At 52.1% G+C, this 18,330-nt stretch overlaps 3 protein-coding genes across 4 annotated transcripts in view; 2 read left to right on the top strand and 1 right to left on the bottom strand.

Annotated features, from left to right (window-relative positions):
* Positions 1-18,330, bottom strand: part of CACNA2D4 (calcium voltage-gated channel auxiliary subunit alpha2delta 4) — a 115,308-nt gene that overhangs the window by 30,870 nt on the left and 66,108 nt on the right. Inside the window, exons 25-26 of the mRNA XM_055315374.1 lie at positions 18,170-18,297; positions 13,842-13,922 (exon numbers count right to left, since the gene is read on the bottom strand). Coding sequence (XP_055171349.1) covers positions 13,842-13,922; positions 18,170-18,297 — 209 coding nt within the window. The remainder of the gene's footprint in view (positions 1-13,841; positions 13,923-18,169; positions 18,298-18,330) is intronic.
* Positions 1,098-10,556, top strand: LRTM2 (leucine rich repeats and transmembrane domains 2). Of its 2 annotated transcripts, none has more exons than XM_055315476.1 (5): positions 1,098-1,206; positions 1,670-1,811; positions 4,511-5,101; positions 8,213-8,626; positions 9,667-10,556. In XM_055315476.1, exons 2-5 carry the CDS (start codon positions 1,745-1,747, stop codon positions 9,687-9,689), a joined length of 1,095 nt encoding a protein of 364 aa, XP_055171451.1. In that variant the 5' UTR covers positions 1,098-1,206; positions 1,670-1,744; the 3' UTR covers positions 9,690-10,556. The 2 variants fall into 2 exon arrangements, with proteins under 2 accessions (XP_055171451.1, XP_055171450.1); XM_055315475.1 differs by having other exon boundaries at positions 8,213-8,690.
* On the top strand, positions 17,227-17,724 carry LOC129503420 (60S ribosomal protein L21-like). Its single transcript, XM_055315477.1, has one exon. It carries the CDS (start codon positions 17,242-17,244, stop codon positions 17,722-17,724), a length of 483 nt encoding a protein of 160 aa, XP_055171452.1. The 5' UTR covers positions 17,227-17,241.

The following is an 18,330-nucleotide window of genomic DNA, read 5'->3' as shown; positions in this document are numbered from 1 at the left end:
CTGCCTGGGCTGGAGAGAGAGCAGATGGAGAAGACACCTGAGCTGCTCCAAGCATCTCCTTCACGCCTCAGCCCGGGGCCTGGGGAGGAAGCAGTGTGGGGAACTGGACTGCTCCCCACACCCTGTGTCAGGGCCTAGTTGTGACTCGTCTGCCAGCCCCTGGAGACCTACATGACTGGACACCCCTCCCCCGCCCCCTCCCCCATGGAGGTGGGGGGAGAGAAAGCCAAAGACCACCCCCTCCCCACCCAGGCTGCCCTTGCCCGGAACACTGCTCAAGGTCCTGTGGGGGGTGCTGTGTTTTAAGTGGGTTTTGTCACTCAAGGCAGCTAGATTCAAGAGTGGGGGCTGGGAAGCCACTGAGAGACACCAGGAGCTGCAGCGGACCCGAAATGCCTGAGGGAAACCCGCTTCAGCTTCACTGGATGCAGAGATTTCAGAGCTGAATGAGTTAGCTTCCCAACAGTCCCCTCCACCTCCTCAGCTGCCTGCTTAACTCTGCCCCTGGCTCCTTGCAAGAGGAGGTGGCAGGGGGAGATGGGAGGTTGCACCCCAGCAATCAGGGTCATGGAGGGATGAACAGGTGACCAGAGGAGCCAGCAGGGAGCAGTGGGCTGATGGGCTGCTGCCCTTTGGGAGTGGGAGGGCTGAGCTGCCGGCAGTCTTCTCTTTCCCTCCTGTCCCTTCCCCACCTGTCCCCGCCTGTGGCCTGCTGCAGGGGCAGCCACCGCAGTCTCCTTTCCCATCCCTCAGATGGGGCTGGGAGAGTGGAGGCTCTGTCCCCTGTCTGAGGGAACTTTGCCATACCAGGAAGCAAATGGGGGCCAGAAGAGGGCCCTTGTCCCTCTCATTAGTCACACAGTTGGGGCAGCACAGGTCCTGAGACCCTAGACAGGATGACTACCTCCCTTTTGTCATCTGCAAGAGAAACCTGCTTTCTTGCCTCTGCGGACCTGCTCCCAGCCCTCCTTCTGCTCCGAAATCTCATCCTCTGCTTCCTGTCCCTATCTCCTGCAGGAACAGCTGCTGCGGCATGAACTCCCTGAGCTGATGAGTCTTATTATAGACCAGCGGGTGGAAGACAGAGCACCGCACCTCACCTCTCTGGCGAAGGTGGAGGGGAAGCAGGAGGCCATCAGGTGGCAAGAGCTGGGCCTGGACCTCACACCCGACACAGAAGCACACTCTGCCTCCTCGGGGGCCATGGTAAGAGCAGCGCTGGGACTGGCAACAGCGTCACTGTGGCCTCGCTCCGCTTGCCTAGTTGATATGTCTCTCCACGTCTCCACCTGTGACGTGGGGAGGCCATATCACTCCCGAAACATTTTAGAGATCAACAACACACCAGAGAGGCACCAAGAGAGGTGGGGTGTATATGTGGGGGGTGGCAATGGAGAGGCCACTTTCAGAGTCCCGAGGGGAGAGCTCAGCACCCTGCCCTCCTTGCCACTGGGTCACCCAAGGAAGGGGAAGGTTTCCTGGCTTCTCTGCCCCTCATTCTCCTTCCCCCACCCAGGGAATCATAGCTAAGAAGAACAGGGGAGGGGATGACAAGCAGTGTAAAGAGACACCAGGTCCTCTCCCTAACCCCTGGGCTGGACCAGGGCCTGGAGTGCCTGCTCAGCCCTCTCTCTCTCTCTCTCTCTCTCTTTCTCTCTCTCTCTCTCAGGACTGACAGGTAGCACACACCGAGGGGCTCGTCTATCCCCAGAGGTGCAGGGCCGTAAGAGCTGCGGCATTCACCATGCTGGCCCGGGGCAGTGGCCCCGAGCAGAGGACCAGGCTTGCCCTGCAGTGGAGGCAGATCTCCTGTGAGTATGTAGGGCAGGGGCAGGTGGCAGGGGCTAGCTTGGTGCACAGGGATGCATGCCAGGCTATAGGAAGCTCTGATCTTCCTGGGATGCCCAAGGCCTGGGAAGCCAGTTTTGCCCATGGTACTGGCATCTGTGGCAGCCAAAGAAAGAGTTACCACTGACAGCTTTTGTGGTTAAATTGGGAGCTGGAGGCTGTGACAGGTGGTTCTGTGTCTTCAGGTGGGTCTGCTCTTGTGCCCAGGAAGTCCACCCCCATGCCACTCCCAGCGGTCTGGCTTGTGAGAGCCCTGCTGCCCTGATGGCAAGTCTCCCTCTTGTCTTCCACTGGCTGGGTGAATCTGGAGACTTCTGTCTCAGTCTTCCTGACTCTGAAATGGAGGGAACTAGAGAGCTCTTGGATTGTGGTGTTGGAAGGACCCTAGGGGTTAGATCCCAGCCCTCCTTCTGCATATGGGGAAATTGAAACCTCCATTTCCCATGAGAAAGCCTTGTAAGTTGTAAGGCTGAAAGAAGCCCTGAGAATTTTCTTCATATGAGGGAAAGGGCCCAGGTCAGTGAGGACTGGTTTGCCCAAGGCTCCATGGTAAGAGGTAAGAAATGGTCCTGAGGGACATTATTCTACCTGACTTCTCCCCTCATATGCTTGGCCCCATGACATAAGCAGCCTGAATTATTCACCACGCGAGAGTGGCTGATCCCCAAGCCACTCAGATCTCATTTCAACCTCATTCTAGAATCACTCAACACCTCGCAATACAGGATTATGTTTTCGTGTCAGCAGAGCTTTTATGTCACCCTGAATTTCTCAGGGGTCAGGGGGATAGTGGCTTCTAGTTATGTTGATCCTTGTGTGAGGGAAGCTGGATAGAATGAATTTTTGTCTGGAGAATGTGAAGTCTGAGGTATGTTTATTTTCAGATGGCATGGTTGGGTGTAGAGTGGGGCAGGCTGACCTGGTAGCAGAAGGGTTTGGAGGGGTAAGAGCCATGGCCATGACTGTGCTTGTTCCTCTTGAGTTGAGGAGGCTCAGGTGTCAGCCTTGCAGACTGCCCTTAGCTGTCACTGACTCTGCAAGTGGGAGGAGGCAGTCCCATACTGTCCCTTCAAGTTCTGTTCTTAGGGACACCAGACAACCAGACATTACCAGACAAAGACTCAAGACCATCTTATTCAGGCACTCAAGCTGGGGTGGCTGCTGCCTCTCTGAGTGGGGTCACCTGGCCCATGAACTGGGTCCGAACTTCTCCATCACTTCCCTGGCTAGAGGCTTTCCTCTGGGTCTCTCTTTCCAAAAGAAAATGGCCACACTGCTGCTTCCTTCTCCTCTGCACCCCTGCCCCCAACTTGGAGCTATACTAGGCTGAGACATGCCGCATGCAGAAGAGAGAGAGAGCACAGAAGGGCACTCCCACCCTTGCCCCTACAACCTCCCATGTGCTGACAGCTCTGCACCGATCCCACATCCAAGAGGGAGCCAGTAATTTGCCAGACGGGGTGCTGACTTGGTGAAGCTGAACTATTTTGAGCGCATCCCTTTTTTCTTTCACAGTGAGCAAACTTCCATGGTACTCAGGAAGACACCTGAGAGGAGTTCTGCAGTACTCTGAGAAAGGGCTGCTGGGCACTGAAATGAGCTGCCCTGTTATAATTATTCTCTGAGGGTCCCCAGCCCTTCCCAGGCCAGACTTTGAGGTTGCTCGCTCAGAGGGGTTCTGGGAAAAACATGGGACTACAAAAGGAATCCTATTAATGGGTCCAGCCTGCAGAAATGCTATCCTGCAGCCCTTAGAAACAGGAGCCAAACTTAAGTGCATGGCTGGTTTTAGGATGGAATAAATATGAACCTTCTCCTGGAACCTATGATCTGCAGTGGCTTGTGCCCAAGTGTGCTTCAGCATGGAAGTGGATTTGTGCATCATATCCTCATATTTCCTCAGTGGTCTTTGGAGCGGGACCCTAGAGGGGCCCAGGCTCCTGATCTCCATGCTAAGTTACCACCTGCACCCCCCTCCCCCTTGGATGTGGGATTTGTGCAGATCTGACTGCACATGGGAGGTGGGACAGGGCGGGGGCAAGAGTGCCCCTTGGTGTTTTCTCTCTTCCACATGTGGTGTGTCTTAGCCTAGGGCAGCTCCAAGTTGGAGGTGGAGGTGCAGAGGGGAGGGGAGCAGCAATATAGTCATTTTCTTTTGGAAAGAGAACCTTTCTCTGTGACTCTGGGAGAGGAACAAGGGAGCAAGTTTCTTTGACACCCTTACATCCTTTGTTTTGTCAACATCTATGGTACCAGTGGGGCCCAAGCTTCCAAAGAGATCAACCATGGGAGGCCCCATGAGTCGGGGCATCTTTGTGGAACAGTATGTTCGTCCTCTGGACTCCAGCCTGCCATTCTGCAGGATTGTACTCCACTAAAGTGATTTCTTTGCCAGAAAGCTTTGCTGTGAGGCAAGAAGCCCTGCTGACACCGTGTGATGTCCAATAATATAGATGTGCTTTGGGTTTGTTAATTATCTTTTTATGTGGTCGGTAAAGGTTTCTGCTATCGACTGTGGCTTGGGCTAAAGCAGATAAAGTCAAGAAGCCATTATGATACAAATTAGAAAGGAGGGAATGGAATGGAAGCAGGAGGTGGTACACCCCCCCCCCCCGCCCCGCCTGTTGCTTTCTTCCCACCCATCTGTCCCCCTCCCTTCCAGGGATTGCCTGCTGGATCACCCTGTATGCTGTGGAGGCCCTCCCTGCCTGCCCATTCTCCTGTAAGTGTGACAGCCGCAGCCTGGAGGTGGATTGCAGTGGCCTAGGCCTCACCATGGTGCCCCCAGACTTGCCTGCTGCCACCCGAACCCTCTTACTTTTGAACAATAAGCTGAGTGCCCTGCCAAGCTGGGCCTTTGCCAATCTGTCCAGCCTCCAGCGGCTGGACCTATCTAACAACTTCCTGGACCAGCTGCCCCGGTCCATTTTCGGGGACCTGACGAATCTTACGGAGCTGCAGCTGCGCAATAACAGCATCAGGACCCTGGACAGGGACCTGCTGCAGCACTCGCCCCAGCTCCGCCACCTGGACCTGTCCATCAACGGTCTGGCCCAGCTGCCCCCTGGCCTTTTCGATGGACTCCCAGCTCTGCGCTCTCTGTCACTTCGCTCCAACCGTCTGCAGAACCTGGACCGGCTGACGTTTGAACCCCTAGCAAGCCTGCAGCTGCTGCAGGTTGGGGACAACCCATGGGAGTGTGACTGTAACCTGCGTGACTTCAAGCACTGGATGGAATGGTTCTCCTACCGAGGTGAGCACAGCTAGTCCTACCTGGGTGTGAGGAATGGGAGAATCACCCCTGGCCCAACACGTTTCCTGGAGGCTGGGCGCTGACTCAGGGCCAAGGTCCAGGTGAAGAGGGTGGCCCTGCCTCTCCACCAGCTCTGGGCTAGAGGGGTCTCAGCCTGGGCTCCAAACCACCAGCAGGGGAGAGAGGCTGGTGCCACTTTCAGTCCTCCTCCACGGCTCCAAGCTCCTCTCTGTGTGCTCTTCCCAGCCCCCAGCCTCTCTTCTTCTTTTTCTGTCAGACTGACTCACTGTAACTTGATCTCACTTCTGTAGGTATCATGGGGCAACTTTAACTTTTTCTTTGCATCCCACTAGGTAAGCCTCTGGGCTTCCCTGGCATGGTAGGAGGAAGAAAAACCTCCCTTGCTTTTCAGAATAATACAACAATTTCTTAAATATCCACAATTTTAGGAGGGTGGAATATAATTTAAATCCACAGATAAAAACCAAATTTTCATTTTGATGATGATCTCAACTCTCATTCTCAATAAATTTTATATTCAAAGCTTTTAATAATAAGCCAAATGGCTTTAATTTTACTCTTTCCCTTCCCAGATTTGTCAATCTGGGAATGTTCTAGAATAATCCATAAAATGATTAAATGGAATGAAAAGGAGGGCAAGAAAGTGAGGGTAGTGATTAAAAGTACCAGAATGGGTTTGAGTTGTAGCTCTTTCACTTACCAGCTGTGTGATCCTGAGAAACCTCTCTGTGGCAGTGTCCTTATTTGCAAAATGGGCAAATAACAGCTATCTGCTAGAGTCATTGTAAAGATTAAATAGTAATGCATGTGGGCACTTCGGGGGCTCTGTCAGTTAAGGGTCTGCCTTTGGCTCAGGTCATGATCCCAGGGTCCTGAGATAGAGAGCCTGCATCATCACATTGAGCTTCCTGTTCAGTGAGGAGCCTGCTTTTCTCTCTGCCCCCTCCCCCCACTTGTGCTCTCTCTCTCTCTCTCTCAAATAAATAAAATAAAATAAATAGTAATGCATATAAAGTCCTGAAAAGTACTTAGCATAAAGCAAGTCCTCCATAAAATGTACTCGTTTATTTGTCCATTTGCTAGTGGTAGTCATAATATTAAATAGACTTAAGAAGACATAATTTGGTGCCCAGCACAAAGGAGATGCTCCATGAGCATTTGCTGAATGAATGAACCAATGTGAAAAGAATGCCAATCCTCTTCAGCTTACTCCTTTCGTTTCATATCCAGTCACAATCTCAATTATTGGCATGATATTCTCATGTATAAAGTGTCATAGATGTTTATCATTATGATAATTTCTCCCATTTTTGTGAGTTGGGAAATAATGAGTAATACTTATATAGTTTCTAGATTATAAATATATTTTCATGTACATTATCAATTTTAATCCTTATGAAACAGGTAATTGAGGTAGCCATTCTTATTTTATGGTCAAGAAAACCAAGACTTACATGCAATTAAGTAAGTTAAATAATTCACACAAGATGACATGGCTAGGATTCAACCTTAGGTCTTTGAGCAGGAAGATGAGCTTGCCCCTATCTCAACACCCCGCCCCTACCTGTACAAAGGTGGCCCTTGGAAACACTGTGGTGGATGTAAGATTTGCCTTTGGGACACCCAGGCAGTCAGTGGCACAAGGGAGCTAGAGGCCAAGTGTCTTCAGCCCCATGTGTTATCCCTAGGCAACATCCTTGTCCTTTAATATAGTTATCAGGAACTAAGTTCTCAGCACAAAAGGGCATAGATTGGGGATGCATATTTTTGGAACTTTTTTTTTTTAGGGATTTTATGTATTTATTCGTGAGAAACAGAGAGAGAGGCAGAGACACAGGCAGAGGGAGAAGCAGGCCCCCCGCGGGGAGCCTGATGTGGGACTCGATCCCAGGACCTTGGGACCACAACCCAAGCCGAAGGCAGATGCTCACTGAGCCACCCAGGTGCCCCTGGAACTTTTCAATAGTACAGTTGTTTTCAACCTTGCACTTCTTAAAAAAAAAATCCTGGGATGTTTTCATCAACATCTCAGGAAAAGAATATCTGTTGTATGAGAAGACTTGCAACAGCTGCTCTGGGAGAAGGAAAAGGCAATGAAGGAATGGCAGGAGCCTGTTCAGCAGGAGCCATTTGGGAAGGGATCTCTTGCCTGTATCTAGATTTCACTGGAAGCTGATAGAGGGACAAAATCTGACTTTGACTTCCTACAGAATTTTCCATAGCAACCTTCTCTCTGGCCCTACCTGTGTTCTACATCTGCATCCTCTCATGACTTCACTATAGTTTGGCTTCACCGTGGTCCAGCCTCACCATTGTCATGATGAGCCTGTGCACCTACTGCTGCCCATATCCCCTCATTAGCATAGGCACCCTCTCCTTTGCCCTCATGGGACTCAGGGTACCCTCCCAGGGTGCCACTGTACTCAGAGATGCTGTGGTCAGGGGTGCTGATGGGCTATTGGATTGCTCTTGGGGAGGAAAGGGAAAACATTCTCACCCGACCTTTTTACTCCCCACTCTTGGGCAACTAAAAGGTTCCATATGGAAGAGTGGTGGCTGTGGCAGTGGCTTTTGACTTGTCCTTTTTTTTGAGAGGGAGGAAGTCTGTAAGGATAAGATACAGTGGAGAACAGTGTTCTGGACTTACACGTGGCCGTGAGCAGGGGTAGAGCAGGAGCAGAACCACAGCCTGAGCGGGGCTCCTGGCTCTCTGTGCATGGCCAAGTCTCCCTTGGGTACCTCCTCAGGTTAGCACTGCTGTACTCTTGTGGGTCAGTTTGACTCTGGGGAGAGCAGACTTGACAGAGATGGTTGTGTTTTTCTCTGAAATGGAAATAATGGCAATATCCATCTTCTATGGCTTCTGTGCAGATTAATGACATGATATATGTACCTCACCTATCATGGTCCTTGGCTTAATAGATGCTAGTTGTTTTTCTCCCTTCCTGTCCTATTGATGGGATTCCAGGACTGATTTCATTCCCCATAGAAACTAGACCTTCGGGGACTCTGTTTTGGGGACTTGGGGATGGGGAGAGGGAGTCCAGGTCAGCCTGGTCAGCTCCTCCTTTTTTTCTCCCCTGGATGCAGGGGGGCGCCTGGACCAGCTTGCCTGTACCCTACCCAAGGAGCTGAGGGGGAAGGACATGCGTGTGGTCCCCATGGAGATGTTCAACTACTGCTCCCAGTTGGAGGACGAGAATAGCTCAGCTGGGCTGGATATTCCTGGGCCACCCTGCACCAAAGCCAGCCCTGAACCCGCTAAGCCCAAGCCAGGGGCTGAGCCCGAGCCCGAGCCCAGCACAGCCTGCCCCCAGAAGCAGAGGTATCGGCCGGTGAGCGTGCGGCGGGCCATTGGCACAGTGATCATCGCGGGGGTTGTGTGCGGCATTGTCTGCATCATGATGGTGGTGGCTGCTGCCTACGGCTGCATCTATGCCTCCCTCATGGCCAAGTACCACCGGGAGCTCAAGAAGCGGCAGCCCCTAATGGGGGACCCGGAGGGTGAGCATGAAGACCAGAAGCAGATCTCTTCTGTGGCATGAGAGCCCAGCCCCACATGGCCTAGGTAGGACGGGCAGGGAGAACTCACTGGGGATCGCTTCAGTAAGGGCTGGCCCTTCCCTCCACCACAGTCCCCTCTTCCACCTTCCTCCCCAGCCCTCCAGCAAACAAGCCACAGTGCAGCCATCGCCAAGAACTTCCAAGTCTCTGTGGGAGATGCCCTTGTGCTAAAGTCTCCTGCTCATGCCTCTCTCTGGGCCACCAAGTCTCTGGAACACCTGAGGGATCTCCCTAAGCTTCTGGCCATAGGGAAGAAAGGATATGTATGCAAGTAGAGGCTTCTGGATTCAGTGTTCCCCTGTTGTCCTTCCTGCCCTAGGTGTAGTCACAGCTGGGTAACTCTCCCTACCTCCTGCTCATAGCGCCTCATCGGTACATAGGTGTGGGGAGGAAGAAATCTGGGGGCCAGGGCTCAATTTCCGTGACCTTCTTCTAAGCCAGGAAGATGCTCTCAGCTGCCCTTCAGTGTCAGATTCGGGTCCAGCCTTCAACTGCTAGTACTAACGTACAGTCACACCAACCCTGGCATCTGGATCCAGCACTTAGGAACACAATTATAATACACTCCTTCTGTAGGAGCCAGCCAGGCCCTCTACCTGCCACAGGCCACACCAACCACACTGCGCCTGGCTTCACTCATTCACTCTCACACAGACTCAGCATCACCAGCGCAATTACATCGATTGGAAATCTCTATCTGTCTGTCTGTCTCTCTCTCTCACACACACAATCACATGGAGACAGAGGTCATGAGAACTTGGGGAGTGGAGACGTGTTTCCCCCTTGGGTCTCTGACCCTCAGGCCACAGAACCTTTTGCTTGCTTACTACAATCTTCTCAAGTCAACAGGGGGGTGAAGCCCACACCGACAACACAAGGATTCCTTTGTGATCCTCTGAAGTGGGCCAAAGTGGTGCTGCTGGATGAGACTGCCTGTCACCATGGTAACCCTCTCACACCTCTCCTGCTGGGTTTTCCAGGGACACCAGCCCAGAGGCCTTGAAGCAGCATGTGTGGATGGCAGCCTCCAGAGAGCCCAGGCACATACCACTGGGCGTTTCTTCAGCACTAAGGACATCACCACTGCCAGGCCCCATGGGGACACCCACCAATTCCACTCCTATAGCCTGCAGCCCAAGAACCATTGCTCTGTACCCTTCCCCCTCCCATCTCCCCATCTTCAGCAGCTCTAGGCCTGGGACACCGGGGTGGGTCCTGGATCATGATGGTGGGATCTCAAGGAAGCTTACTGCCTGCCAGAAGACCGCAAGCAGACTCCAGGAGCAGGGCGAGGGCTGCATGTTCTGCCCAGAGGCTTCAGGGGGTGGGGTTTTGTGCACTTAGGGGGCTTCCTGGAGTTTTTAATTGCACCTGGACTGCGCTCCAAACCAGAGTATGGGCCAGGGTCCTGTTTGTTACCAGCCTACACCATAGGGGCAGCAGGTGAGAAGTTGGCTATGTGGGGATTTGGGGGTCACTAGTCCCCTTTTATAGGTCGGCCCCCTACAGAGGGAGTTCTGGGTTTCCATCTGTTGGATACCAGTTTTCCCATGGCTTATCAAGAGTCAGGAGGCATCAGGCTGGTTTCTGGTCTTGCTGGTGGCCCAGGAAGAGGCCTCCAGAACATGAAGGCCAAGGGTCTGAGGAAGGACAGGGCAGGACAGGGTGGCCCACCTTGCCGTGCACCCCCCAATTCTTCCACCTCATGGAGGATCATGGTAGGTGAAGGGGGCAGGCTTGGGGGGTCAGGTACTGCCTCTGAAAAAGGCCAGCCGAGGCCTCAGTGCAGCTGCTGAATATGCCTCCCCGAGTCTGGGGGCATAGTCTTCCTTCTTTTGGCTTTCCAGTTGATACCTGATCTAGGAATTTTCTAAAGGAAAAGGAGGGGAGGGGTGGGTGTGGTCAATGGTGGTATCTTCAGCCTGAGACAGAAGATTTTTAAAGGCAAAATTATATTTCTGGTTTGTTGTTTCAGAAGAACAATAAAGACTGTATTTTCCTATGTACCTTCTGGTTTCCTTGGGTGGGGAGGGCCTGTGGGTGCCGGCACAGTGGCTTCCTGCCCTCTTCCCTCCCTAGGCAGCTGCATGAAGTGCTACAGGATGTCACTGCAATGTCCAGAGCCCCCCAGACAGATAGAAAACTCTTGCCTGAGGCCTCGCCTTGGGGCGGTCCCAGGAGAGATGTGGAGGGCTGGATTAGAACGGGGTCTATAGCTGAGTGCAGCAATTTACCCATTGCCTGGGCTGGCCCCACAGTATGAATTCTTGACCTCAGGCTGGTTTCACTGTGCAGTACCCAGATATGAAGGCGAACTGGAAACCTGTTCCTGCCCTATGCCTTCTGTTTGCTCATCTGCCCTGGCAGTCAAGGACAGATGAGCCAATGTGGTAGGAAGGCATGCATTTGCCCAAAGGACCCCGTTGTGTAGGAGGAGGTGGGGGGAGGGCTCCCTAGGAGCTGCTGATTACATTTTATCAGCCTTGGTGAAATTCAGGGTGTTGTTGACATGAAGGAAGAACCCTATGTAACTTATTATCTTCTTGCACCTTCAGGCCTGACGTTAGAGCTAGGATGAGATCACTGTCCATTTTCAAGTATGATCCATCCAGGGCTCTGCAGGTGGGGAATCAGAATTATGACCTCAAGGGCCAGAACTGGGGAGACCAGGAGAGGCCTCTGGGGTTGCTGGTCTACCCCAAGCTGGAATGACTCACCTTTGGGGCTAGGCTAGCCTCTGGCTGACTGAACCTGGGCTATATGGTTCATTAGTCTTCAGAGACCAAGACAGAATTTTCTCCTTCCTAGCAGCTCTTCTTCAGATGATAGCCCAGTGAGCCAGGAGCAAGCCCTATGGAGAAGTGAGCCACCAAGGTCCCTTTCCTGGAGTTCAGCTGGTCTCCCAGCAGAACTGAGCTGCTTGCCTTTCAGAGGTCGGGTGCTGTTCTCCCAAAGTCCTAACAGGCATAGTGGACCTGAGAGACAGTCTTCCCCAAGGTCTGCTGCAGAAGCAGAGGCCAAGGTCCCTCCCAGCACGGTTCAGGCCTGGGTAATGCGTAGGTACGTTACACATGTCACTGTTCTGAGTGTGTGCACACAGGTCTGATGGCTAGGCCCATTTGTCTGCAGGCAGAGCCCCAAGGGGAGGATCCCTTGCACAACTCCAGACAGCAGGCTCACCGCTAAAGGCCTCTGGACAGGGGCACATGTGTATCGCAGGATACATGTTAGAGAAATACGCTAGCAGATTATGGTGCCACCATCATTGTGCTGGGCGATATTCCCCAACTAGGTCTGGAGGTCATGGGGAATTGAAAACGGATCCTCATCAAAAAGTTAGATTCCTAGAAATTCTGCATAAACTGTTGATAAATCATCTGCTTAGAGATTAAAACGATCCCTTCTCATTCATGTGCACTTCTGTAGGAACTGTGGCATGATACACACATCTGGCACTGGCCCCTGTAGCTGGTCCGAGTGCCTTTGCTCAGTGCAAAACCTCACACATGCAGCTTGCCCACTGCCACCATGCTCACCCAGTCCTGGAGCTCCTATGCACACAGTGCCACCGGTTTCCAAGCGATGAAACCATCAGGACAGCAAACAAGCTGCCTCCCCTGCTTTGAGCTATAGGCCCCCTCTGGCCCCATTATCCAGGGAGAGGAAATTACAAAGGAGACTCCCTCCAAAAGTTGAAGTATAAGGTCTGTAGTGCTTCACTCTTTTCCTAACATATCCACACAGCCTGGAAATTCAGAGCCGTTATCTGCAGCGAGTTAAACCAGAGACACCAGGACATGGTTTCTATGGCAACACCTGGAGGCTCTAATTCAGCTCTGAGTTAAAAATGATATCAAATAATTGGAGAGTGCTGGAGAGAGCAGCCTGACCCTGTGTCCCTCTGGTTCCTAGACTCAGGTGTGCAGGGGCTAAGAAGGTCCACGCCACGGAGGGAGCAGGACAGGCTCAGACTCATCGGGGACCACTGAATAGGCTTCAGGAAAACAAGTTTAGGTCCAGTTTTGGGTCTGGAGTTAGCACACTGTGGCCTAAGTGTAACAAGGCATCTGAGATGGCACGAGTCCCTTCCGGATGTTGGAGCAGTACATCCTGAAGGCCACCCACCTGTGCAGCAAGTGTTTCCTCAGGTGGGAAGTCAGGGATGGATGATCTCTGCCAGACCCCAGCCTGCTCCTCCTACCTCCTTTACCCTGAGCCCAGCCTGGGGGGGACAAGGCTCACCCACACGTACCTGCCACCCCCCTCCAGCTGCGGAGTCCTTCCACATGACTCGGGGCCGCTGGGGAAATAGGACAGGACCTGCAACGGCTGATGCTTGAGCAACCACTGAATTGCACAGCTTTGCAGAACACTGCTGGGTCTGAGACACGGACACTGAAGCCAAGGCAAGGAAGGCTTCAGTACATAGGCCTGATGGTGTTCAGGTGAGGAGGCGCAGGTGCAAAGGGCTCTTTTAGGTACCAAGAAACCACCAATTCGGGGCAGCCTGGGAGGTCACTGGGTGCTCTCATCACATTTGAGGCAAATGGCAACATGGGGTAGAAGGTTGGGTCTTGAAGAGAGGCAGCCTGAGTTCAAATTCTAGCTTCGTTAATTATTAGCTATGTGACGATAGGCAAAGAATTTTTGTGGTTCAGTTTCCTTATCTGTAAAATGGAGCCAAAAGTATCAGCTTCACTGGATCACCCTGAGCGCTGAATGAGATGTGCACGGGAAGCAGCTCCTGAGTTGCCCAGCACATACTGAACCTGTGCCCCAGGCGGGGACTTGAGGATCTCAGTCATGGGGCTGGCTTTCTGCACAGTGGCAGACTAGACCCAAGGCACACAGAGGGGTGGCGAGGAGGTCTGTGTTGTGGTGTTCTGGGTGACCTGGAGCAGATCTCCTAACCTGCCTGAGCTTCATTTTACTTTATCAATCCTTTTAGATCTCAGGTTTTATGGTTTTCTAAATCAAATAGCTCAGGAGGACTCCTTCCTCCCTTGGTCCCACAGTGCCCCTTGGAAAACGTACAGCCTGAGGACTGTGGCCCTTGCCAACCGCAGGCAGGTTCCTCCTGCTATTACTGGGCTTTATCCTTGATGACATTGACTCACAACTCCCCAACCACAGTGGCACAAAGTGCAGCTCCTACCTGCAGCAATGGCTGTCTTCTTGTCCACTGTTACGGCCACAGCTGTGCTTGCTGTTACTACCATTGGCTGGCTTGGACCTTCTGGAGAAACAAAAATTGTCAAGTGACTATCTCAGTGACTGGGGAAAAGCCAGTGGTTGGGTGGTGGGTGCGTAGGCTGAGAATGCAACAGAAGTCCCAGGTGAGGGCATTCCTTGAATAAGTGAGGCAGGGAGTATTTGGAGAAGCCATTGCTGTGGTGGCTGTGTCACCATCAACTACTAGTCTTTGCAGAGTGCCTCCTGAGTGTCAGGGACTGCCACCTTTCCATGCAGATCTGGACCTGCCAGCTAAGTGTGTCATGGCCCCTGGCTGCCTGGACAATGCAGTGTTGTCCACATCATTAGGACATTGTGAGTGCTCTGTCTCAGGGCAGCAACTGTCTGCTGGTGGTTGCCTCACTTGAGCTCAGGGACCCTGCTGTGACCCATTCTCTCAGCACATGTTCCACCCAGAAGACTTGCATTGCATCAAATGACTCTTTCCAGCAGGACAGGCTCTATTCCAGGACTCGTGGTGGCTGATCCTGGGTTGTCCTTCATCAGTCACTTGAGTCAGGGTGACATTGACAGCCCCTCTGGAGGCCAGATGCCAGGGCTGCACCAGGCACAGGCGGCGGGCAGGTGCCTGATGCATCTGAGGCTCTCCATAAATCCTGGTCATTGGTGGCCGGCTTGCCACCACCACCCCATCATCAAGCCATGGATTTCACTTGCTTTACAGGCGGTTACTGCACTTCTGGGACACTCTGCCAGGCTCTTAAAGGGCAAGGAGCTTGCTGTGAGCTGCTTTCCTCACCTCTTTTAGGAGAGTCAGGCCCCCATAGGTGCAGAATTTAGGTGGCAGTGTCAGCTTCACATGAAAACAGAGCCTTCTGGCTCTGCAGTGGTGTGGGTTAGTGTATGACCTTGGGCTTTTTAATCTTCATCAGTTCAGAGTCATGGCTTAGTTTTTCAAAGCATTCCAGTCTACAGGCCAAGTTCCACTACAATTCCCAAGAAAGGGGCAAAATTTTATCAAGTGCTGTCTTGTGAGAATGTCTTTATATCAAATGTTGCTTGAGACAAATAGATCATGAGATGCTTATGTGGGGTTCATCTACTGCAGTGGAACTTGAATCGTGTTTTCTCCTATCCATTTCACTAAGATCATCCATCACACCTTGCTAGAATCAAATATCTCACAGAAATCCAAAGTTACTCTGATTCTAGAGGCTTAACGATATATAGCATTGTCGATTCTAGGTCTTTGCCATGATAAAATCACAATAAACACAGGAGTCAGCTTCCTCACCTTGCTTCCAGAAATGTCTAGAAGCAGGAGGGACAGGCCTGAGGCCCCCAGGCCTTGGTGAGACTCAGCTGTGTGCGGGCGGATTTCCCAGGCACTGGTTGCAGGAGACAGTTCCATGTGGGCTGAACTCAGCCCACCAGGCTCCAGGCAAAGAGCGACAGAGGCAGCCTGGAGAGGCAGAGGGGAGCCTCCATTCGCTCTGGAGGCGACTCCTCTGCTTCTTCAGGGTACCTGCCCCCCATTAAATGAAGCTGTGGTTGTTTTCTTCCTTGGGGGAGAATGGGAGTGTGCAGAGGTGCCCACGTGTCTCTAGGCACAGGCAAGAGCTAAAGCAGCAAGTGAGGGTGTGAAAAGAGAATAAGCTTCTCCCTCACTACTCAGCCGTCCCCCCTTTCGGGGTTACCAGCTTCCCTCTCTTCCCCTGGCCGCTTAGTTTCCCACCTACCACCCTCCTACCTTGGCCACGAAAAGCAGCCCCGGCAGCCTTCAGGGCCCAGTGACAACATGGGTAGGAGGGAGCCATCACCATGGGCTGGGGGCAGGGGCCAGGGCTTTAGCACTGAGAACCTCCCCAGGATCCTGTGGGTGGGAGCCCCTCCTTGGGGAGCCCTGAGGCTGCAATACAAGGTGACAGGAAGAAGGAGCTGCGTCTTTCTGGCTCTGGGGGGGTCACATGAGGAGGGGACCATCACCTTGGCTTTGTGGGCCTTCACTGGAAATAACAGCACTCGCTCCCTCTTCCCTTTCCTGCTTACACTCAGGACAGGAAGAGATCCTAGGCTTTGGTGGGCAGAACTTGGATTTAGCCCAGCTCTGTGGCTCCCTGGCTGTGTGGTCCTAGGCAAGTCATAGAACCTCTCTGAGCTCATATTTTTCATGTATCAGAAGAGGAGTAATAAAAACACTTGGACAATTGTGCAGACTAAATGAATAACAGGCTCTAAAATGTCTTGTAAAGCATATCAGTGATGCATTCAGTTGGGGTGGAATAGACATCGGATGGAGAGATGGGCTTAGGCTCAAGGTGGAGAAGCCATCAAAGAGGGCAGAGAGGGGGACCTCCTCCTTGAATCCTGCAGCCCCAGGAGAAGCCCCTGGAAGCCTGGATCTCCCTAGCTGTCAGCTCAGGGCACTTCTCCATCGGGAGGCTGGAGGATGGTTTTGGTGGAAGTGGCTGTTGGAGGGTTTTGGTGGAAGGGCACCTCGAAGGGAAAGCACAACTGGAATGCAACAGTATTCCAGGTACACTCCTCTTCCCCTCTTTCTCCTCCTTTTTCCCTCTCCCCCCACTCCTCCTCTTTCTCTCCTTCCTCATCCTTCTTCTCTCCCCCCATCCTCCTCCTCCTCCTCTCCCTCTTCTCGACCCCCTCCCCCATCTCTGCTCACTCGGACCTGGACACAGATACTCCCAGATCCTCTCACTCCAGTGTGCTGGGGTCAGTTTCCCCTAAGGGTGACCTTGCTCTGCTGCAAACCCCTGGATGAGTCCCTTAATCTCTCTGGGCTGTAGTCTCTTCAGGTGTAAATAAAGAGGGTGAAGCTCTGCATCCTCCACAGTCCCTTTCTGTTCTAAACATTTTGCAATTTTCTTGATGCTCTGTTAAAGTTGCTTAATTTTTATTTTTGGGGGGCTGTTTTTCAGAGTGTGAGCTAGGAATTGGGAGTTGGATGCTTGCAGCTCTGAAACACTTTCTGGGCCTTGGACTACTAGGGATTTGGTGGCTTGGTCCATAGGACCAATCTTGGCTGACCTGCTTCCTACCCCTTGAGCCCCCGGTCGCCTGCCAGCCAGGAGGTGCCCCATTATTACTGGAAGGTCCTGAAGAGCAGATGGGGAGCTGGGTGTCACAGCTCCTGGGAAACCCTAAGGGAGTGGAGACCAGGCTGCTTTCTCTGGGAAGAAATGCAATGGGACAGTGAACCTGGTAAGTACAGCAGTTGCCTGATGGAATAAAGTCTGTTACTTTCATCTGAATAGTTTAAGGAACTTTCAAAGACACTCAGATGTTTAGAAATAAAAGAGTCTTGCCTTTCGGCCGGAACCACTATCTTCCAGTAATTCGCCAAAATGACCAACACAAAGGGAAAGAGGAGAGGTACCCGCTATATGTTCTCTAGGCCTTTTAGAAAACATGGAGTTGTTCCTTTGGCCACATACATGCGAATCTATAAGAAAGGTGATATTGTGGACATCAAGGGAATGGGCACTGTTCAAAAAGGAATGCCCCACAAATGTTACCATGGCAAAACTGGAAGGGTCTACAATGTTACTCAGCATGCTGTTGGCATTGTTGTAAACAAACAAGTTAAGGGCAAGATTCTTGCCAAGAGAATTAATGTCCGCATTGAGCATATTAAACACTCAAAGAGCCGAGAGAGCTTCCTGAAGCGTGTGAAGGAAAATGATCAGAAAAAGAAGGAAGCCAAAGAGAAAGGTACTGGGGTCCAACTGAAGTGCCAGCCTGCCCCACCCAGAGAAGCACACTTTGTGAGAACCAATAGAAAGGAGCCTGAACTGCTGGAACCCATTCTCTATGAATTCATGGCATGATAACTGTAAAGAAAATAAAAGACCTCTGGATTGTAAAAAAAAAAGAAAGAAAGAAAGAAAGAAAGAAGAAAGAAAGAAAGAAAGAAATAGAAGAGTCTTAACGATCAACCTTTCCTATTTGTCTCTACTTGGAATATGGGGCCCCACTCGGTCTTCTTGACTTCTAGGTCAAATCTCTTTCCTTTGTGCCATGCTGGACTTTTGACTTTGGCTGTTGGCTAGAGGATAAAATGATTTGTCCTATATTCAGAGTAGAGGCCAGTTGCATGGTAAGGCATGGGCGAGCTTTCTCAAGTTGCTAACATGTGTCATGAGGGAAGGTTGGAAGGCAACCCAGAAGTGTGGACACTCTGTTCCATATCTACTCTTGTTTCCCACCAAGAGCAGCAGGAGGGGGCATGCCCCGGTCCCAGCTCGGCCCCAGGAGCACGGGGGTACAGATTACCTGGTCCCTCTGCCGATCGGAGACTGAAGACAAAGCTGCCAGCAGGCTGCTCAGCAGCCTGGCGGTACCACAGAGGGAAGTGGTCCATGGTGAACACACTGTCCTCATCCTCAGGAGTCAGGAACTTTCTGCAAAGAGACAGATTTGGTACCTCCCCCACC

Source organism: Nyctereutes procyonoides, unplaced genomic scaffold (genome assembly GCF_905146905.1).
Source record: "Nyctereutes procyonoides isolate TBG_1078 unplaced genomic scaffold, NYPRO_anot_genome, whole genome shotgun sequence".
Lineage (NCBI taxonomy): Eukaryota > Metazoa > Chordata > Mammalia > Carnivora > Canidae > Nyctereutes > Nyctereutes procyonoides.
Note: the sequence above shows the minus strand (reverse complement) of the source record. Positions and strands in the feature narration are given on the sequence as shown.